Source organism: Diadema setosum, chromosome 4, assembly GCF_964275005.1.
Source record: "Diadema setosum chromosome 4, eeDiaSeto1, whole genome shotgun sequence".
Taxonomy (NCBI): domain Eukaryota; kingdom Metazoa; phylum Echinodermata; class Echinoidea; order Diadematoida; family Diadematidae; genus Diadema; species Diadema setosum.
Genome location: NC_092688.1, coordinates 46,417,669 through 46,441,526, shown reverse-complemented (window position 1 = coordinate 46,441,526; position 23,858 = coordinate 46,417,669). Strand labels below are relative to the sequence as shown.

Below are 23,858 nucleotides of genomic sequence, written 5' to 3'. Positions count from 1 at the left end.
TAAACTGTCAAAGCGCTTGTCAGATTTGACGTAGTAACATGTTAAGCGCAGTTATGCAAACGAGAGTAGTAACGATGCTAGGTGCCGTTACTAGTACTGTATTCTGTTAAAGTATGCTGCAGTAGTTCAAGCTTCATCATCAGTTTGATAATGAATCTTTTATTGTCTCATTACAGAGGAATCAATGTCCGCTACATGGGTGTCCTAGCTGAGAAGGTCGTTGGCTGTGAACCACTCTCCTACCTCTATGTAAGTCCAAGAGAATCTTGCACAATATTGTCATTGTTATTGAGAAACTTTGCTGTAACAGTTCAGTCTCTTATTAAGTGTATCTCACATGAGGTCAATAGATCTTCAATATTCATTGTGTGTAATATCCTTGATTTGTTAGAGTTCATAAATCTGAAATTGATCTGAGAGTATGAAAGTTTCTTCATGCAGATGCTTGTCCCAGAGTAATAGATTGCAACCATCCACCTCTGTGGTGTTCCTCTCCCATCCACCTTCTCTGCTTTCCCTCTCTTCCTCCTCTTTTCCTCTTCCCTCTTGCCTTCTTCTTTCCGTCCTCTTTTCTCTCCATCTCTCTTTCTTTTCTTACTCTCACATCATCGTCCTAACTTATTTCTCCTCCTCGTCCTCCATCCCTCCCCTCTTTCATCTTACTTCTCAACCATCATGTATACCACCATCACCACTATCATCATCACCATAGCCACCACCACCACCACCACCACCACTGTCACCACCATCACCACCATCAACACCATCCTTACCATCACCACCATCACCATCACCATCATCACCACCACCACCACCACCACCACCATCACAACCATCATCATCATCATCATCACCATTGCCTCCACCACCACCACCACTGTCATCACTATCACCACTTTCACCTCAACCGCCACCACCACAACAACAACCACAACCATTACCATTTTGACCTCAACCACCACCACAGTGACCACCACCAGCACAAATGCTATTGCTTTCACCACAACCAACACCACCCAGCCAATATGACCACCACCACCTCAACCACCACCAAAACCACCACCACCGCTTCCACTCCTCTTCCACCACCGCCACCAATACCAGCACTACAACTACCACAACCACCTTTGTAAATTTCATCATTTTAAAACAAGGTAGAAGATAACCCCGTTTTTAAACGTATGAATTTCCCTGTGTTTACCTGCAGCGCATCGTGGTGACGGAGCTGATCTGTCGGTCAGTGAAGCACGTCTTCAAGGCCTACATGCAAGGTATCGCCATGACCAGCCTGTCAGCCGCCATCAGCCACTTCCTCAACTGTTTCCTGTCCTCACTGCCCAACCCCCTCCCTCCAAAGGGAGATGATGAGGTGAGAATATTATTCATGCTTCTAGAACAAACCACTCAGTAAGACGGTTACTGTATACGCCAGTTACTATATACGGCATATATTTTACGGGGTTCTTATCTCCGCAAATTTCTTTAGTCAGATGCTAGTCATAAATCTAACAACATTGCAAAGAAATCTAACTCTGATCCAGACATGAATGTGACTTGTTTCTGGACCTGTACTGGTATGCAGTAAATGAACAAGGGGCATGACAGTGCATTTGAGTAGGCCTAAATCTTGCCATGCCTGCTGTGTGAATGAGAAAATTGCGAATGTGTTAGATTGGGCAAACTTCTCTTTTTCTGTGTAGCTGTTCCTTTTGACTCCTCAAATGTAATTAAGTGGCTTAATATCCTTTTTTGTTTTTGTTTTTCCTTTTTCACAGCTAAGTAATGGCCACCATAAGAAGAAGAAGAACAAGAAGAGGATCCGATATGTCCTGGCTCTCGGACAAGGTTGGTTGACGCTCGCTGTATCTTAACATTATTCACTGTATTTTGATGGAGAATTCTTAAGACTATACTATGAACAGTAGCACAGAAAACACCTCCATATCAGAGGATTGCAATTATGAGATCATTTTTCCATGGAGCACTGTGGTATCATGAATAGGGCTCAGGATTTGAGATTTAGAGTTGAAATCTTGCCCAGTTTCTATGTCCTTTTACAAGATGATTAATCTGCAATGTCCCTTCCGCCCCAGATATGAACAACGCTAACTATCAATGTTAGGGTAAATGATAAAGGCAGGGTCCCCTTATACTCCTAAGAGACTGCTTTGGATTATTAGGACTTTTTGTCATTTGCACCGAGATCTTACAATATATTCACTTTTGGAGATAGAAGTATGAGAGATAGAGTAAGGAATTAACTATGACTTAGGGATGACCTTTAAGAGATAGCAATTTTCCAAACTGTTTGATTTGAAGATAATACATCTTGGACAAGCCTGACCCCGAGTGACCTCTGGAGCAACATCAAGGCAGAGAGCAAGGAATACTTCCACTATAAGCTCAAATGGTAAGTGGACTTGACTTGCATCACTACATCATCTGAATAATTATCATGGTCAGTATCTTTATCATCTTAACAATCATTACAGTCATCATTTGCATCATTGCAATCAATCATCATCATCATCGGGCGTCATCTCCACTATGGCTACTACTAAAACACTGATCAATTCAGTGCTTATTTACGTCGATGTAGGGCAATTTGTCAATCAGTTGCATGAAAACATCTCGACGGGAGAATTTCATGAATTTGGATACTGTAGTCATTACCAAATTTAGAGCATGATCCATGTTATTTGCTCAATCAAGCCAAGGACAGGGTAGGGAGGGAAAAGGAAGGTTGACAATTTCGTATTTAGGAAATATTGAAAAAAAATCACACACTATCAAAAACATAAGAAACACACCATGACACAATGCACATATTTTGACTTCTATGTTATGTTTTTGCTTTGTGTGTGTGCGTGTGTGTGCAATGTCACAGCAGGAATTGTTTGGTGAACATTGTCAGGTGTAAGACCGATGGTATCTCTCTAATGGTGTTTGCACCCCTCCAGTGACAGTATTGACTCCGCCCTGGAGCGCTACGACCTCCAGAAGATGACCCTCCTTCGAGAGTTCTGCTCCAAGATCGGGATCCAGCTCCTCCTGCGCGACTACGACCTCGACTCCAAGAGCAAGTCGCCCTTCACCGAAAACGACATCCTCAACATGTTCCCCCGCGTCAAGCACATCAACCCCACCGCCTCCGACGCTTACCACTTCTTCCAGAGCGGGCAGACCAAAATACAGCAAGGTTGGTGCCGAGTCAAGGACACAGCTTGTTGGCAAACCTCACCAAAATGTATTTTCCGCCCTTTCTCTATCTCTCTTTCTTGCTATCTGACTCACTCTGTCACTCACTCTGTAGACAAAGCATACATTTTGGTAGTTTTGCATTGCATTGATGTAGCCATTTATCTTCATGCAAAATTCTGCGTTATCAGTATATCACTGTTTGTAAGATGTAACATGAAAATTTATCAGATCTGAGTTTTATTCATGACTGCATTACCTTTTCTGGCGTTGAACTTTTTTCCTTGGTAGGATGGTAGGATTTCAATTTCCACATATGTGGTAAACTTCTAGATCGGTGGTATTCGTTCTCAAGTGGTGGTGGTGTTAAGATTGAGCTCTCATACAGCTCTCATATTATCTAGAAAAAAATATGAATGGTGCTGTGGAAAACAGAATATTTGCATGGGAGTATGTTCACAGACTCATCCTGATCTTTTACATTGAAGGTCATATGTTACACCCGTTAGTTTAATGTACACCTGTTTATCTTTGTTGTGGACCAAGCAGGCAGCAGGGAAATACTAAAACTAAATGCACTGAATGGCTCACTTTCTCCCCACATCTCACATCAACCATTTCCCTCAGGAGAGCACATCTTTGTAGCATGACACCCAAACTAACTTCACCACAAAAAAGCCCCAAATATTCTGCGCCTCACCCTCTCTTCCTCCCTGATTCTCTCTTTGCTGCCCGTCGGTTTTGCAGGTTGCTTCCGGGAGGGCTTCGAGCTGATCAGTGAGGCCCTCAACCTCTTCAACAACGTCTACGGCCCGATGCACCCGGAGATCGCGGCGTGCATGCGCACCCTGGCCCGCCTCCACTACCTGATGGGGGAGCAGAGCGAGGCCATTGAGATGCAACACAAGGCAGTCATGATGAGCGAGAGATGTAATGGACTCGACCACCCCAACACCGTCACAGAATATGTAAGCAACAGAGCACCCTTTCTCCTATAGAGGATCTTTTGCAGGAACATGCTTGTACAAAATTGTAGCATACCTTTTTGGTTGAGAATCAAAAGGGATAGAATCCTAGCAATCTTGGGAATCATTTTGAGCATCATTAGACATCTTATATGTTCTCAAGTGACTGTATGCAAGCATCTGATGCTATGTTGAAATATTCTTGAGGATGTCATTCTGTCATAAAAATGTGCATTTTCCCAGATGTAATAGATTATTTTTCATTTTTGTAATATTTTGTCCTTCAAATGATTGATAATTCTTTGAATACTAGTAGTTATCTTTGTGTTTGTATTCCTTTTTGAGTGTGTTGGTGATGTTTTTTACACCTATGCCTTGGCTTGTATTGCAGTAGTGTAGTGCAAGTATGATCAGGAAGGAAACTTGGTTGTGTATCTATCATACACAAATAGTCTTTGTAGCACACGATTGGAACCACAACTAAGTTTACAGATCATTATGTTCACATACATGCAAAGATTGTATAGAAAATGTAAGTGAAAGATGACGTCATTATTCTAAATCTTTCTCTCTCTGCTCTCTTCCCTTCCCTGTCTATTTTTGCTTCAGATGCACCTGGCCTTGTACCGGTTTGCGGCCGGTCAGGCGGTGAGTGCCCTCAAACTGATGTACCGCGCCCGCTACCTCACACTCCTCATCCATGGAGAAGACCACCCTGAGATGGCGCTCTTTGACGTGAGTCTCCAAAATCTCCTCAAACTGAAACATACTGTAAAAGTGGAAATTTATACGGTGTTGAAATTTTCATGCATTTACCAGAGACTCGCGCGAAAATAGAAGCACACTAATATTTTTTGCTTGCCGTATGTTCCAGTAGTTGATGTCTTGATTCCGTGGAATTAAAAACACACGAAACTCTTCTCACTCTGCTGAGCGCGAAAAATTAGTCAAGCGAAAATATCCACTTTTACAGTAGACCTCTCTCTCGCAAGCCATCCCAAATTCCTGAGTATTTCACCCCAAGTGACTTTTCCTGTTAGAACAGCTTGAATACTGTATACACTGAACATTTCGTGAGGGTTTTATTTTCGTTAATTTCACGAGTCGGCTGCTATTCGCGAATAAATATCAACTCTGATCCTGATATGCATGTGACATATGCGTACACATTTCTCCATTCAGTACAGGACTCCATGATCGTGAATTTAAACGACAAGTACACCTTCTTATACATACGGATGGAGAAGTTCACAAAACTTTACTTTCTGAATAAAGTGCACATTTCTTCGACTTGTTACTGACGTATATTAAGGGTAATATTATTCCCCCTGCCTTCTGAAAGAGAGAAGTTGAGTGTTCTTTCGTTATGCGAGAAAAATGGAAATGTGTTGAATTTTCTTTTTTCTTTCTTTATATCGTTGTACTCATGTGACATCACAAGCCATAGTAGTCTTCTCATCCAGTTGTGACTGAGCAGAAACTTCAAAAATTCATAACTTTTGAACGGATTGTCCGATTTTCCTCAAACTCTCACCGATGTGTTCTACTAATATTGCTGCATTCACTAAACCCACATGTCTATGAAGGTGAACTTGCCCTTTAACCACTTGCGAAATCGTGAGGAAGTCTTGATTCACGAAAATGTAGACTTGCAAAACAGTAGAAATTCAATAGTGAATTTAATTCCTGTATATGACTGTGTCTTTTATGAATGCTGTGAGCATCCATTTACAATATATAAAGTTTATTTATTTTTCTCTCCCCACTCAACAGAGTAACATAGGTCTAGTTCTTCATGGTGTCAACCAGTTTGAGCTTGCCCTCAAGTTCCTGGAGAAGGCCCTTGGGACCAACATCAAGTACTTTGGGGCCAAGAGTCTCAAGGCCGCCCACACGTGAGTTCCTCGCATAGCACCCTGGTGTCCATTTTGATTATGATTTTTATTATGAATTGGTAAAATTACACATCATTGTGTTGTAGTGGCAAGTGACACTAGGTGGGAAGAAATTCTTTTGAAGTCTGAAATGTGTTATAAAAGAAATTGCTATTATTGTTATTGCCATATACGAAGAAAGTAAGAAGCTGTCAGTTTGCAGTTATATTCATCAGAGAGAGTTATGACTTCTGTAAGTTCTTTTCATCACCTTACCAGTCTCAATGAGTGTTCTCAACATGGATATCTTGAAGAAGAGAAGTTGGATATGAAATGCTTTTGTGGACGGATGTATTAATTGGGTTATTGTCCATTACATGGCAAGTGAAGATGTGAGGGTATTTTCAGCTTTGAAGATTTAACACTTGGGGCATCAGATGGGAATGATCCTTTCACTTGTCAGGCAAAAGTTCTCATTGGAAGCAGTGTTTTACTTTCGACATTCCACAGTTTGTTGTAAGTATTTTTATGGTAATGTGATGAGAAAGATCTTGCACTGCATCACGTTCAGGTATCACCTGGTGGCCAGGACCCATTCATGCTGTGGTGACTTCAGGTCGGCATTACGTAATGAGAAGGAAGCCTACACCATCTACCGAGAACAGGTGAGTGAGTGGTGATCTATCACTTGGTCTACTCCCACTTTGTCCAATTGCCATGAAGTCCCAACCCACATGGTCTAATCCAGTTTGGTCTACAACCAGTTCGTCTAATGACCATTTAGTCCAACTGCCACTTTGCCTCATTACCAGTTGGTATACTTCCAGATGGGCTATGCCCACTTTGTCTAATACCCACAGTTTATTAGACAAAATGGGAAAAAGTCCAAGGAGACAAGACTGCGATTAGGCCATCTGGTCATTAGATGAAACGATAAGTAACCAAACTGGGCATTAGACCAAGTGAGAAGTAGACCAAGCGGGCATTAGACGCAATTCATAGTAGACCAAGTGAGTTTAGCCATAGTGGTGTTAGACAAACTGGGAAGTAGACCATCTGATAGTAGACCAAGTGGCAATAAACCGAGTGGGTGACCTTAGAGAGGACTTTGTTTGTGACGTGATGTCACTGGCAGGTTCTGTCCTTACTGGTGCTACATCTACATGTATATGACAGGGTCTCAGAAATTGACCTCATTTTTAGAGACAAAAATATTTGGATTGCGTCTGAAATGTGTGTTAGATGGTTACTAAGTAATATACTTTAAAAGATGCTGAGCTGCCTGTTTCACCTTGTTGAGTATTTGGACATAAATGTATATTTACCAAACTGACACATCAGTAATCCCTCCTTGGACCTCAAAGACATGTTTGTTGACTACAGCACCTCTAAAACTGGGAATGTTTTCAGTGATTGCACTCCAATGGAGATTATCTGAATCTTTATCAAGTGATTATTGTTTTCTAAAAATATATAGACTTGGAGGCAACAAAGTTTTTGACTGTTTAAAGGGTGCAAGAAATTTGTGTGATACAATGTTACATGCTTGACAGCACACATGTTCCAATCAGTTATCAAAATAATTGGAGATCTTGTGACTGCAGTAGCTGTTTATTTGTGTTTTTTGGATGGTGTGGTAATATGCCATATATTTAGCAGGTTTTTATTTATTTATTTTCTTTGGCGAATACGAGTTGGGTGCTATTCATGAATTTAAAAACATGCCAAGTTATCAATGATGAGCTCGCATATATTTCTATGTTCAGTACTGTAGAAAATCCACTCCACAATCGCGAATTCAACCACTCAGGAAATTGTTGAAAAATGAAAAATTGGACTAGCTAAATATATGGCATTTGCAATAATATGCTGCAAATTGCAAGACAATAGTAGATGGTGTCTGACTACAGAAACATTTTATTTAATTATCAAAGAGATTACACAGTCTCTTTGCGCATTGTTGTTGAAACACTAGTGATATATCCCACCATTTCACAAGTTTGTAGCAAGTGATGACAAATCACAGGAAAACTTGAAGACATTGTCTGAACAAGGAAATATAAGGTACCAGTGTATATCAGTAGTAAAATTCTACGGTATAATTGATATGAATCCTGAGAGCCACTGGATGGTTTGTAATCCTACATTTTCTCCATCGTGTTTTTCCTTTTCGTACTAGTTTGGTGCAAACCATGAGAAAACCAAGGAGAGCTCCGAGTGCCTGAGTTACCTGACACAGCAGGCTGTCACTCTGCAGAAAACGGTGAGCATCTTCTCCACTTCAGAGCTAAACCAGACTCAGCTAGAGTTCCGGGGGGGAGGGGGGGGGGGGATGTCTGCTTTCAATATTTTGATGTTATGATGGTAACACTGCATGATATTGCTAAGCTATTTTTCATTTGAACATGGCTAGTCTTGTATAATTTTGAACACGGGTAAAAAGAGTTTGTAGTTTATTTACTCATCAGCATGCAGACAGAGACATTGTAGAAGGAAAATGTTCATCATGATTTCTCAACCAAGAAGTGGTTTCGAGAGAGGGAAAAAAGGATCGGTACAATACATTTTGTTTGCAAATGCTTCCTTCAAGTTAAATCTTGAAGAAATATTCAAAGAGCTTTGGGAACTTAAGATACTACTCACTGCACTGCGTGAGATAAGTCAATAGAAAGAAAAAAATGATGTATAACTTGAGAGACCTGTTTCATTATTCCCTGATTGCAGATGAACGAGATCAAGCGAGGAGGACCCAAGGCGGCCCTGAGGCCGATTCCAATCAGCCATCCCTCCATGAACAGCGTGCTGGAAACCCTCAACATGATCAATGGAATATTCCTGATCCCAGTCAGGTATTCAACAGATTTACTTTGGTACTCTTAGATCTGTTTAGCAAAGTAGTATCATGGCAAGCCTGTAGCCTGCTCAAGATCGGACAAGTGATCACTGGCTGATCAAAATCTTGCTAAAGAAGGAGAAATCGAAAGAACTTGTTGAAAGTATAATTATTTTATGCAGTAAATGGGTTTGGAGTGTATCAAGAATCTACTGCATTACCAACCACCAAACACAAGCAGATTCAAGCCGTTAATTTTGCTTTGTAGCCAGAGAAGCAGGAGATAGAAAAGAAATAGATGTATATAGATAGATTTAGAGAGACCTCTTTTCGATTTTAAAGTAATATCCAAAGTAATATCGGGCAGTTTTTGACGTCATGAATGATAAGTTTTTCTTCTTTGGAGCACTGCTTTTCTTCCAAGATTATCAAAGCACAAAGACTTACAACTGAGGACATGTTGTATCAAGCCTGTCACATTACCCAAATTCATTTGAATTCCTCTTTAGATCTAATCTAATGCAATCTGATCCAATTCATTCCAATCTAATCATATCCAACCCAACCCAACCCATCATCATTTATTTCCATCCAACAAACAAACCCAAAGATTGTATGAAAGTACCTTGCACTATTTGATGATGATGGTATGTAGATGAAAACATTCTGCATTCATAAGTTTTTTGAGATACGAGTATCAGTGATAACAACAGAAGCTGAGCCTTCATCAATAAGTAGAAATAGTAAGGTTTTGTATCCAATCTTAATTGGGATTGTATACATATTATTTAGACTTTTTGTAGCTGCCTGTCAAATTGTATTATTCGTCTTTATGTATCATATGTGACATATATTTTGTATTTGATTGTTAAGTGAATCAATTTTCTTTGTAACAAAAAAAAAAAGTAGAAATAGTACTTTTTAAGCTCTTTTGTCGCTGATAATTTTCCAGCATTCGGGGAATTCAAAAGGCAGCCAGTTCAGATGCCCAGCTGGAGGTCAAGGCCAATGGGGAGAAATTAGACAGCCTCCCCTCTGAGAAAGTGGAAGAGCCCGGCAGTCCACCAGTGGAACAGGCTACTGCAGAACAGCCCACTGCAGCGCAGGAGGGGGCAAGATAACAGAAGTCATGGAATGAAATTGCAGGGGGAAAAAAGAAATTATGCAAGATGTGTGTAATTCTAGGCTTTCATGATTTGATCTCAGCGAAAGAGAAATGGGTCTTGTGGTGATGGTTTTTCTTGCAATACGAGGCCATGGTCGTGGTGTTTTGAGGGAAAAGATGGCATGAGAATTGCCTCTAGAGCACCCTCCAGTTTTTTTTTATGAAACACCAGAGGTTCACTTGAGATCTATGGCTTTCCTGGCTGGGTTTTGGTCATCTGACCACAGAGTTAAAAAAAGCATGAATGCTTGCCTCTGTTATGTGAAAGAGTTATCCGATTTACTATCTGTAGACCGAAGGCATGTGGTTTAACAGATGTCGTTTTGACACTGGAGATCTGCAGGACATGATTGTTGGGGCGGAAAGAAACAGTTTAAGCAAACTTTCACTTCTTTTGTTTCTGACTTGTGGGAGAGTTGAGGTGTTCCATGTGGAGAAGAAATCATTTTGATGTTTTGATGAAGGTGAAGAGTGACTAAGAAAGATTGCTATGAAAGTTCAGATATGTGAGAACTTTTCTTGTCTGAAGGATAACCTGAGTGGTTCAAGATCAGTTCAAGACAAGAAAGACCCCTGGCATTATGCTCTGTGCTGTTGTGTGCAACACGCCTACTTGAGAAGTTTTAATCAGCCATTATTTTGAAAACCTAATTGGTGCTTGTTTTTAAGAGTAGATTCTGCGAAAGTATGTTTTGATTTCCCTTGCCATCATTGGAAAGAAAATTTAGCTGATTTACAGACTTGTGCCCCGTAGGGGTGGATACTGTTGAATCATTTAGTAAATGCAGAATAATTGCACTGGATTTGAAATTGTTTTACCTGATAATAAGTATCATACGCAATCTAATTTGAAAGGGTTACATCATCAGGCCAAGTGTAGCATTCTTGTTCAAATTAGCGTCAAGTTTTCAACTGATGGCTCCATGTCCGTGAGATTATCACATTTGTCATAAAGATATATTTCCCTTTTGCTTGTATCCTTGATGAAAACATGATGTATGTACACAGAAGTAAACAATATCTGTTCATATTTGGTGGAAAATCGTTTATGTTTTTATCACTCACTGTTTGAAATGAGCAGGCCGCTCCTAAGTTGGTGGAATGCAGATTAAGGCAGAATGACAAAGTTAACGTTATATCTGGTCTGAAGTGTTTGTTGGTAGGGCAGAGATGAGCTGGTGTACGATAAGAGAGAAACTAGGGGAAGATATTAAAGGGAGATTAGACCTTTGATACCTCCCAAAGTTGTTTGTAATTACTCCGCGAGCTAGATTTGTTCGTCGGAAGATTAGTCTGTGAGTAGGAGAGGATGGAAGTGAAACATTGCTAGATGCTCTTGTCGACTCTAAACCGTCAGTGGAAAAATGCCGAATATTGTGCTTGATGTTTGTTCAGAGCAATAAGTGTGGTGTGATTTTGTTTCCCCTTCGTCTTCCACGGTTATTCAAACCCTTGTGTTCACCTTTCAAGAAAAGAGCTATAAAGATCTCTATTAAAGACGATAATGTGGATTTAGTTTGTGGACGTGTGGTTCAAGTGGATATGACGTGTGATGTTTTGTGCAGTTCTGAGAACTACTATTGTATATTTTAGGTATATCCATTTGCATTCTTTTTTTGTAATGCAATTGATGTGAGGTTTTACTTACAAAAGCATCATTAGTCTGCTTTCAGTGGTTGTGTTTATTTTTTTTTCATGAATAATCAACTGTCATCAAACATATAAGAGAACATATGAACAATGAATAGATGTGTAAGATGTGAATATGTATCCTGCCAGGAGTGAAATGGGAATTATTATTATTTTTAAAATTTAGTTTCATTATTTTATTTTATCTATTCATTGTTATTTTGCTTTTTTTTTTTTTTTTTTTGAACAGCAAACATCTTTCATGGCTGGGAGATGTGACTTGAGGATAGATATAACAAGTTAAACAGGATGATGATTTATGTTTTATTTCTACATTTTACTCAATAAAAGATGCAAAGACTGACGAATAAGGAGAAAAAAATATAAATGTCAACCGAGTATTACATAGCCTCAATACTCAATTATCTCAATGATATAGTGTGTGAATTACTCCCTAGGTTTGCTTGATATACTGTAAGAGCAGAGATTTTTGTGGAAATAATTTTTTACACTTGGCAGGTTTAGATGAATTTTGCATGATATCTTTGATTCCGCGGAATCAAAGATATGAAATAATGTTGATATATACACCAACCCCGAAATTTTCATACCGCAGAAATTTCCTCTTTTTACAGAGCACCTGACACAAAGATATAAATGAAGAACTAAATATGCCAACTCATATTCTCTACCTGACATGCAAGGAGGCAGACCTGTGAAAGAGAAAAAGAGTTAAAGAGATAGAATAAAGAATTCAAGATTAACTCTTTGAATGAGACTATGATAGTTAGAATAAAGAATTCAAGATTAACTCTTTGAATGAGACTATGATAGTTAGAATAAAGAATTCAAGATTAACTCTTTGAATGAGACTATGATAGTTAGAATAAAGAATTCAAGATTAACTCTTTGAATGAGACTATCACCATGATTTCATAGCCCTGCTTTTGTTCTAGGGATCTTTTTTTTTTATTTCATTTTTTTTTAATTAATTAATTAATTCTTTTTATTTTTTTTAAGGGGGAGGGGTGTTTGATCCTGTGTTACGATTGATGTTGTTGTCTTTTCTCTCAGGCAGTACTGGGACCAATGATTGTATTACATTTGAGAAGCAAACAAAGAATTTGGTGCTGCTTGGGATGAAATATTTTTTGGCTAAAGATGAAAATACAGCCAGGCGTGATTTGATGACTTCCCTGAATTGTATAGCTTGCACTGTTCAGTATTTTGATCGGATGTCTTTGCTCTAGACGATACACACGTGAAATTGGAGAATGAGCGCACAGAGATATGTATGACCTGTTCATTCAGAAGGTCAAGGGCCAACAAACCGGCGGAGGTTAATGGTCATTTTGGTATCCTGAAGTCACTGTGGTTTTAAAAAACCAGTAAAGTCTCCCTGATTTTAAGCATGGAGGACACTCGACAAAATGTGATGAGAACGGTTGACTACATTGAAGGATTTCTGTACAAATTGATTGTGAGGTTCAAATTTATTGAAGAGGGTGTTTGCATAGCCCATGACTGTAAGTTGTTGGCAAAATTTCATTTTCAGTAATGTTTTGAGACAAATCTTGTTGTGTAATGTGAAGAATATGATGCAGAAAAAGGACATATAGAACATTTTTTTTTTTTTTTCAATTTGATGCTGTAGGGTACTTCTTTGAATGTTGATTCAGATGCTGGTATTAAAATGCTAGTGCATTGTCTGTGTGTCTTTCAGCATGTAATGTTCCACAAACCAAGAATCGAAACTCGCCCTTGTGATACCTCGTAGAGTCAGAGTACGACTAGACTTTAATACCCTCTTGAAAGAGTTTATAATCAGCTGTCTATATTTGATGGATTTATTGGATGTGTGTCTTTTGGTAGCAGCTGATGAGCTTATGTGTATTCTGTGCTAATTGCTACTATTTGTGATTCAGAGTAATGAAATAAAATGAAAAAGGGGGACAATGAAAAACAAATGGTGAGCTTGGCTTTTGTTGGCATCCTTTAACTTCTCAAGTCATTTCCTGCAAGTCTAAAAAAAAAAAAAAAATGCTGTCGACTTTCACTGATAATTTTCATTTATCCAGATGGCTAGTATGTTATGACTGCAATGCAGTATTTGTTGAGAAGAAGAAAGAGAGAATGAGTAGGAGATGGAGAGATAGATGGATAGACAGAAGGGGAAAGGAGAGATGGAGAGACTGTGTATGAGACGTAGAGGTGCATCTATTTTGATGTCATTTGCTAGAACATAATTTAACCAAAAGTTTTTTATGTATCACCTGATTGTGTGCAGAGCTGCCCTGTAATGGTGGTTATATTGTTCAGGTTTCTTTCAAAACAAATTATAAGAACCTACTTGGTTGAGAATTACTTTAACTTTGGGCAAAAGTGCTGAGCTTTGCTCATGAATATTACAAATGAACTTTGCAATATGGCAATTAATTTCTTTGCATTATATTTCATAGCCAGACTTCTCAGGAGATAATAGTTAAGGACCTCGGCAAAGTTTTGGGAGTTTTGCGTACCCTGTGCAAGAAATGTGTGACTTAATTAAACAGATATCAACTGTAGCAGTTTCTATCATAGTAAAGAGCACCGATTATTAAATCACAGGCCAAATTCAAGCAAGATACTTGGTTTGTGTGTGTGTGTGTGTGTGTGTGTGTGTGTGTGTGTATGTGTGTGTGTGTGTTGCAAATCATTGTAGGCAACCCGTGGTGAAGGTATTCCTCTCTTTGAGGAGGTTTTATGCCAGTATATCCCCTCTCACCATTATATCATCAGTTATGATTTCATCACCGCATATTTTATCGGGTGCTGTTCGTTATTCCGAAGGTTCGCTATTCAGAGGGTTCGTTATTCCGAAGGGTCGTTAATCCGAAACACGCAAATTCCCTATACCTAGAGGTTTTTTAATCCGAAAATGAAAAAGGGTTCGTTAATCCGAAAATTTGTGGCGTTATTCCGAAGGTTCGTTACTCCGAAGATTGGTTAATCCGAAAATGAAATTCGGAACAATGAACCTTCGGAATAACGAATCTTAGGAATAAAGAGCCTTCGGAATAACGAATCTTAGGAATAAAGAGCCTTCGGAATAACGAACCTTCGGAATAACGAGCTGTAACCATTTTATCAATATGTGTGACAAGTCTATTTTTAGATTTGCTTTCGATGTGCAGAGTACTGTATCAAAAATGAGATATAAGAGAATCATCTGTAACGTCTGTCCAGATTAAAATCCTGTTAGATTGCGGTTGGAGTTACTATAATTAAAGTTTCTTTTATCTGAGATAAATATGAGGGATGTGTACAGCCTACACTGATGCTATGCATTTTTGGATGGGTGCTGCTTTTGCAGCTTGGTGGCTGATATGTCAAATGGCTCTCTCTCTCCATCGCAGTAGTAAAATTTAGATGACATGCTGCGATCATCAAGCATTGTATTGCACATTAGATGAGTATCTCACAGACGTGTAAATGCTTATTTCGTTCATGTGCATGGCAGAATGTTGTTGACATGCTTCTCTGCGCATGGCGGAATTTTTTTAACCCTATGCGCACTCTCACAGCCTAGCGACAATCTGCCATGCGCAGGGAAAGCACTGTAACATGTGCACAACAATCTGTCATACACGGGGGAAACCATGTAATGCATGGAATCAAAGAAACGTCCTCATTATATCGGGTATCTCGTTATATCAGAGATAAAAACAAAATATAAAAGGAATGACACTTGCAAAATTACCTGATAATATGAGGTAGGCTCATCTGGGTATACCGTGTATCTGACATCATTACGACATGGCTCCAATGTATACATGTTTTATTCACATCTGTCATGTAGGTTTTGACATGGTTGATTGTTCTGTTCATTATGCCAACATGCATGTAGTATATTTCCTTATCCTTACTTAAGTGACCCCTTAATGGCCTTTGTGAACAGGAGTTTGTGTGTGTGACTCTCATACTGTTTTTTGTTGTTTTCATTTTGAAATGCAGCACACAGCTCCCTGGTTTTTTACATTATTTGATTTGACTGTTTAGAGAGTCTATGTAGGGCAAGTGTTTCACGATAGCTGTGCTGCGTACTCTACGTATATTCACAGTTTTCAAGTTTTACTAACAGTAAACAGAACCAACCCACCGCAGAGCACCAAGTATTATGATTTATACCAATTAGTTTGTAAGGTGCCAAACTCGCCTCCCCTGACACAGTGGTTTATCTGTTTTTAATCTTTATATAGGCCTGAATGGGCAAGATTTAGTTCTGTGTTTAACATACAAAGATATATCAAAAAGAGGATTTTTTTTCGTGATCAGGCAAGACAATCTTGAAGGTGACTGTCAGTACAAGATGTTCCTGTCTTCTTCAAGTCCTCAAGCTGGGATTATGATAGATGTGGGATTAGGATTGATGTTGGATTAGAATTGACCTGGGATTAGGATTTACGGTACTTTGGATTGGGATTGACTTGGGATTAGGATTGACCGGCAGTCAGTGCATCAATCATGTTTATTTCGACATCTTGATTTTATGAGCTTGTCGAGTTTGATTCTTTAGTCATACGTTGATTTGTTTCTGTTTTGGTATTGTTAGAGTCTTGATTCTGTTGATGTGGCTGGGAGTAGTGTAAAGTAAGTTTGTATTGGATCATTAAGGGGGGTGAAAAGAAGTTGATGCTTCATACATATTTGCCACTGCCTTTGGGAGGGAAAAAAAAAGAACCTTTCTAAAGAAGTATCCGTTCTGTCTGTGAGAACAGTTGTATTGCCGTTGAGATTGTCAAACATAATTATGCATTAATTAATCAACGCTGCACACTGGCACTGGTCTGGCAGTCCAGGACCAGTAAAAATCACTGTCAGCCCAGTAACTTTTTCAGGAATGGACAAGTAAAGAATGGAAAACCTCATGCAGTTTTTGTAGCGATCCGGGAATTTTTATGGATTTTTGAAGGATTTTTCATATTTTGGCAGATATGGTCAACGAACTTGGGGTTCAAGTTGTGCGTACTGCAGGTTTACATATGCGCACTAAGGCGCGTGCTCTACAACTGTACTCGGGCAAGGCGCCGTGCAATGACGTAGACAAAATGCTTCTGTTTTGGGAAATTGCATCCGTGTAAGGGTGGAATTGATAGGAGTTGGTGGCTTGGCGGAGGTCTGTCCTCTCTGAGTGCTTTTCTAGTTGGATTATTCAACATTTGTTTTTCCTGTAAAGAAGTGATCATGTGACATTTGTGGAAAGCTCGTTGATACGTGAAAGGGACATTATAGTGGTGGAATGTTAGGGACCAAACTAGGAATTAGAGTAAATAAAAAACCAAGAACTGCCAGAGTGTTCACAATGAAATGGCATGCCCATGCTGGCTTGTCCCTTGGGGGGGAGGGGGGGGGGGGGGGGAGTTGCTATAAAACTATTCCAGATTGAGAGTTGTGATGTGCTTACATATTGTACAAAGCGTGGACATCAGTAGACGTCGTGAGTTGACATATCAATAAGAGGACAAGTTCATCTCGTCATTGTATTTGCGGACAAATATTTGGTTGATTTTTTTTTTTTTTTTTTGAAGGTGGAATTTGAAACACATGAAGTTGGAAACATTGTGGAGTGTATATGTATGACTAGGGGTTGAACTGTCTATTGTATGTACCCTTTCCATAGTACGTATCTGTACCTTCCAAATGAAGTAGAAAATTTTGTCCTATGCTCCTCTGCGAGTACCAGCACAAAATGATATAAGAAGTAAAATACTGTACTCTCTTATCAATGGAATATTATCTGTTTACAAACTTAACTTTAAGTCTAATCAAACCAAATAGGAGAAATTATTGAAAATAGCATAATTTTCATATGGAGTTGTTGGACCGATTTGTACTGCCTCATAAGAGCTAAGTGTGTTGAATCTAATTTGCATTTTGTTGCCAATTAAGCCGATCAACCAAGAGTTGATTATTCTTCCTTTGACACTAACAGGCAAGTGTAGCTCAGATGGTCTATGAATTGAAATGGATATTTTATGTGTATAGAATTATCAGAATCGTTGAAGTTTATTGAAATGGTTTGCAATAAATTTTGATTGTGAAGGCCTCCACATAAATTTGCCGTGTGCTTGTGTATATCTCCACTTGTGTAATTTCTGATGTTTCTATTTTTAGCAGGGGGATTTATATTATGACCCTCATTGGTATAACATTTGGTCTCCAACTGTAGGGTCATTCACTGATTTCACCCGTCAGCATACAAACATGTTAAAGTCAGAGATGTCAATATTCAGGAAACTGTTAAATAAGGTTATTGGTCTAAAAAAATAAATATTTGATTAATAGTGACACTTTTGATATATTACATCCCGCACAAATGTTGAACTTGTAAAATCTTTGAAAGCATGCCCAATTTTACAACTGAAACTGTGGCATTTAAGATTTAACTACATCATTTAAAAGTGCTTCTTTTTTCAGAGCTGGCTTTCTCAAAACTTTGCTTATCTCGTAGCCAGTTTTCTTACTGATTCTGTAGGTTTCTTTTTTGTTTGTTTGTTTGTGTGTGTGTGTGTTTTGTTTGTTTTTTGTTATGTGGTGTTTTGTTTTGTTTTTATTTGTTTGGTTTTTGTTTTTGTTTTTTAGGGGAGAGTTGCTGGTTTGTTTTGTGTTCGAATATAGTGGGACAAGTTATCTATCACTGGAAAGTTTGGGCAACTAAGGATATCCCTAAATGAGGAAAAAACAAAGCAAAAACAATCTCAGGTTTTGGGTCAGAGGGTGGAGGGTCATGCCGCATAATTTCGTCTACGAAATGATAATTTCACTAATGAAATGGTCATTTTGTCGATGAAATGACCGATTTCGTAATGACATTTGGCACTCCATGGTCATTGTCCACGGTTTAAACCATGGACAAGATTGTACCAACGTCGTGAATTCGGGCCTATGGATTCAGTGGCAACCAGGCAACACCCTCATCATTCTCAACCGATGAAATGCACAAATCTATATCGTTGCAATGCATCGTTGCACTGCATCTCAAACTAGCAATCTTCTTATCCAACAATGACAAGAAACTAGCTTTTAACTCATCAACGACTAATACAAAAGTCCTCAAAATTCACTGATGTGCCCTGCTCATATTTCTGTATGCATGGAATCTGCATGATATATTTGGGGTAAATTACCCTTTTTACGTGTGGGCAACAAAGTAAGATTATTCCACAATAGTTGCATTTTGCCACATACACACAAACATTCACGGTGAGCTCACTGGCATGGTACATTTGTACAGCACATACAGTAAAAGTGGAAATTTTTGCGCGATGTGAAACTAGCGCGAAAATAAAAGCGCACAACTTTCGTTGCTTGTCAAATGTAACCCTATTTTATATTTTGATCCCACGAAAGCAAAAACATACAAAATTCATCAAAAAACAAAAAAACAAAAAAAATATCAGCAGGAACATTTCCACTTTTACAGTAGTACGACATATTTGGGACAGAAGAAGTAGACACTGCCACTGTTGTTAGTGTTACACAGCATATCACTTTGTTTTTAATAACGAAGCATAACACAGGCCAATTGATTCATTTAACAGGACATCTTTGTGACTCTTAAGATATTTACACAGACAAAGACATGAATAGTTAACACTTCTAAATCGCGTTAATGCTCCACATACAAGCCAGTTTAGGTCAATGGATAGATACAAGTATGATACTTTCTTTGTTTAAATTTCTTTTCTCGCATTCCCTATTTGAAAAATTCAAACACTGAATTATTTTTCACTACATGTGCTCACTGCGTTGCAGTTTCTCTCACATAAATATAGCAAACTACAGATAATATCCATTTGAAAAGAAATGACATATACCTCAAATCCACTTTCTCCTACAAGGACTTAAGACGAGGCTTGTAAGAATGCTCTAATGTACCCATAATCTTAATTTACTTGCAATTACCTACCCTACCATTTTCAATCGATTTAACTTTTTTTTTCCTTCTTTTTTTTTTTCAATCATTTTGGAAATGGATCATGATTTGGGCATCTCATTCGAAGTTGCACCACACAATGCCGGCATCAGATCTAACTGAACTATGACGGCTATCTTTAAACTTGCCTTTGCTCCACATACATTTATATGCTACCAGCAGTGCTGTTTAAAGAAAAAAAGAATGGCTGTTTACATTCAATTTTAGCAGTTTAACTCTCTAAACTCACACTTCCTTTGTATGAGTACAAGCATTTGTGAGCTAAACTTTGCTTGCGCAGAAAATTATGACATCAATTCATTATTATCCATCTCTCTAGATATCAAATATTTACATTTGCATTACTTAGTTTAATTATGGAGATGTCAAATTTCCGTCAGATTTGGTGTGTTGCAATAATCAAGTTGGTAACCAGTTTGACTGGTGTGCACACCATGTGTGCCTCTCAACACTTTTAATGATCAAAATACTAAAATATTCTTCATAATTTTAGCTAATTACAACACATTTTATTATAACTGACAATCATCATCACTAAAGCAGAATTCTTCTCAACAGTTCCACGAAATCTATTCCATGTCATATTTGTACTTCTCAAAAACTGTGACATAGCAAAAATGTGTCAGGATTTATCCAGAAATGGCATACTTTTTGGTATACACTATGAAAAAAGTCTCCAAATTGTTTAGCTCGATCTAAATACGGCATTCTACAACAAGGTTGTCCCTATGGGACATATGTAGTTAATTGTGCAACCCATACCCACATAACGTCGCTGGGGTGACAAGACCTCGTATCTCAAAAATGTCAGTTTTTTTTTTTTAGCTTGATGGTCAAATAATGGGTCAAGTGATGTCTTGGCCAAATCCTAACTGTCTTACTCCAAAAATGAAGCCACCATGACATGTCAAAGAGAAGGCTTTCCCATTCACTATAGTGCTTTGGCCGCCATGTTTTTTCGCTCTCCTGAACATTTGACAATTTTGAGATACGAGGTTTTGTCACCCCAGCGACGATAAGCTGAAGTGAAACATCCGTTGGTGCGTTCAGTCTCAACCGACACAGACCATGCTGCGCCATGTAGCAGCATGCTGTAGCGCACCACTAAAACCCAGTTTAAGTAGTGTTCAGTCTCCAGTTGGAACACGCCTTTTGACGTCCCCTTCTGGCCTGTTTCACACAGAGGGGAACCTGGCATGCATGTTGAATTCCTTCAAATAATAAAAATTTGCTTCACTCCACTGATAGGAGAATCTTCATCATTTTCGATTTTTATAGTCATGAACTAGACATTCAACTGTACTTTTCACGCACCTAGGTATGAAATAATTTGTTCATTGTTCATGAAATCTGATTGGTGAAAAATTCCTATATTTGTTTCTGTGTCAATATCTCTTGTTGACAATCCAATGAGAAATATTCTTGAGGCTACCTAATTTTTTTGAAAACTGATCCATCCTACAGGAACTTCTGAACTTGAAAGAGGCAAAATTTTCAACAATCTGATCAAATTTTCTGATAGACAGTTACATTGAATTTTGTAAACACTGTTCTGTTAAACAATTTGAATATGATAATTCCTTTACATGATATCCTTCAAACTTACATTTAAGTTTGATGATGGCACGCATTAGACAACAATGCCAGGCGGTCCTCTGTGTCACGCACTTTACAGCAAACGGTCTAGCACGGTGCAGCATGCTTTAAAGTGTGAAACTGAACGCACCCTAACACACTACAGTCATTACAAATGGCTTCCTTTTGTATGCTGCTCCATTGGTGCGATGGTTATTTCTTATCTTCTAACATACACCATACCTGGCTTAAATAACTGAATTACTTTCAATCTAATATCTCCTAGCACACTTCATCAGTCTCACAAGATTTCTCAGCTTTCACTCACAATTCTGAGAGTATATATCCAGCAGCTTCCTACTTTAATGACTTCACAGCTAACACAAGATCTGATGAGTTTCCATGCTAGCTTCTCTGAGTGAGTGCATGCAGTTTTCTACTTCATCTTACTACTTTAATCTACAAGGCAAAAAAAAACCCAAAACGAATAAATAAATAAATAAATAAATAAAATAAATGAATAAAAATTGTCTTGTAGAAGTATGTACATCTGTGTGGAAAGTGTGTCTACTGCCGACACACCATTAAAGCTTAAATACACATGGTACAATTCATTCATCCGGCGCTCTGTCTACTGTAAACGTGGATATTTTCGCGCTTGGTCGGTTAAGAAGAGTTTTGCGTGTTTTTAACTCCGCGGAATGAAGACAGTAACTATTGGAGCGTAAGGCAAACAAAAACATTCTTGTGCTTTTATTTTCGCGCTAGTTTCTGGTTGCGCGAAATGCGCAAAAATGTCAACACCACGAAAACTTCCACTTTTACAGTATCTGACAGTGCGCCCTCTTAGGGCAACTGCCCATTCCACAGCAAGGATATGAGAACATTGTATGTATCATTCATCATTTGGAGTGATATTGACTCTGCAAACGTGATGAATTCTATAAAATACCAAGATGTGGGTATTGGGACATGTGCACTGAGTTGTACTTGTCTAAAAAGAGAGTCAAGTTGTGGGTAAAACTGAGGAGCCCTATCTGGGTGGTATATCAGAAAGCTACACTGGAAACTCCCACCACTAATCCACTCTGTGCATCACATCATCTTCAGCAGTTAAGGATGAGGGGTTCCCATAGCAACGACACCACCGACAAAGGCCCTCTACAGTCGGATGAGACAGTCTGCTGGTACATGTACCTCCTTATATTAACACATGGAAAGTCATTGCCAGTTAGTTCAATTCATAGCTGAAACTAAAGGAAACCGATGACTAGTGGTCGCATACTCGCCAATCAAAAAAGTTGCCTTATTATCGTATTGTTTTTATCATTGTTTTTTTTTTTTTTTTTTGGGTAGGGTTGGGGTGGGGTGGGGGGTGAACTGATTACTGATACCTTTCTAGCTACTTACTGTGAGTCATACAGAGCTAACATCATGTATCATATCATTGGCCAGTAGTAATGCTATGTACCAATTTGACTTGGGCACGTACAATAACCACCTACAAGCCACTACCGCTGATTGATAACTATTTTGAATAAATTTGCATACTGGCCTTTCAGCATAAATTATTTTACTGTAGACCCCCTTTTTTAAATCCATTCTTTCCCCGACAGGTGGAGAAAATACATAAAAATATCTAATGCATTTACACGAATTCAAAATCAACTAAGTTTTGACACATTTACAAAACAGGGAATCAGCATTTACAAATCTTGCATTTTTGAAGTAATTTTTTTTTTTCATACATAGCAAATGTCTATCATACAGATTGCAAACTCCCCTAAATATATCCCCTTAAGTTTACCTTTCAAATTCATTTCCAATCTAGCATTGACCTACATACATATATCATATTACATTGATTACACCTCACGTCACAAGAATTCCAATGCTATTGTAAGAGACTCTGGAAATGAAAGATAGCACAAGATCAAAAGATGCTAACGAAGGTGAGCGCACGTATGCATCGAAAGAAAGCATGAAACCAATGGCTATAACCCTTCCGTCCAATAAGACCGATTCTTGCATAATGTTAAACAAAAAAACAAAAAAAACACACCCGTCATCATTACTCAACACATGAAAAGATCTCTATAATCTTATTTTGTATGAAAAATAATGCTTCAATTTGCTTTTCTTTTTACACAACTCTTTTCGTCTTTACACAAAAACACAATTTTGCAGAAAACGTCCGATCTGATTTCAAACAAGGGGTGCATTAACAAATGTAACAAGCAAGTTTGAACAAAAAAGCTCAGATTAAATTAAAAAACTTAAACACGGAGTACTGTTGATCGCTGACATGATTACACAAGCAATTGGTTACATTGGTTAGATCGGACAGACAGACAATGGAAGGAGATAGAGAAGAAACTGTGAGAAAAATAGAAAGATGTACATAACTTTTATGACGACACATAAATTAACAAGAAAAATTTGAAAACAAAAGGCTCCTAGGGACAAGGAAATGATGAGTGCGAAATGCGGCAATTCCCTAGAGCAGGACAATGTCCTGTTTAGCTCTGGTGAATGCACACTTGCCGACCACTTTCGCATCACTCTGCCAGGACGCTGAGCAAATGAGACAAGCAAGGCAACATATGATTTAACACTGTGTAAGGCAGCTTTTAGTCGGGGTGTC

At 38.5% G+C, this 23,858-nt stretch overlaps 1 protein-coding gene across 1 annotated transcript in view; it reads left to right on the top strand.

The window, feature by feature from the left end:
* The window catches only part of LOC140228052 (clustered mitochondria protein homolog), an 81,955-nt gene extending 67,759 nt beyond the window's left edge, over positions 1 to 14,196 (top strand). The window contains exons 19-30 of the mRNA XM_072308453.1: positions 177 to 249; positions 1,208 to 1,369; positions 1,776 to 1,845; positions 2,320 to 2,410; positions 2,961 to 3,199; positions 3,946 to 4,166; positions 4,773 to 4,898; positions 5,937 to 6,058; positions 6,609 to 6,702; positions 8,217 to 8,300; positions 8,762 to 8,886; positions 9,823 to 14,196. Coding sequence (XP_072164554.1) covers positions 177 to 249; positions 1,208 to 1,369; positions 1,776 to 1,845; positions 2,320 to 2,410; positions 2,961 to 3,199; positions 3,946 to 4,166; positions 4,773 to 4,898; positions 5,937 to 6,058; positions 6,609 to 6,702; positions 8,217 to 8,300; positions 8,762 to 8,886; positions 9,823 to 9,991 — 1,576 coding nt within the window. The 3' untranslated portion in view covers positions 9,992 to 14,196. The remainder of the gene's footprint in view (positions 1 to 176; positions 250 to 1,207; positions 1,370 to 1,775; positions 1,846 to 2,319; positions 2,411 to 2,960; positions 3,200 to 3,945; positions 4,167 to 4,772; positions 4,899 to 5,936; positions 6,059 to 6,608; positions 6,703 to 8,216; positions 8,301 to 8,761; positions 8,887 to 9,822) is intronic.
* The last annotated feature ends 9,662 nt before the right edge of the window (positions 14,197 to 23,858 follow it).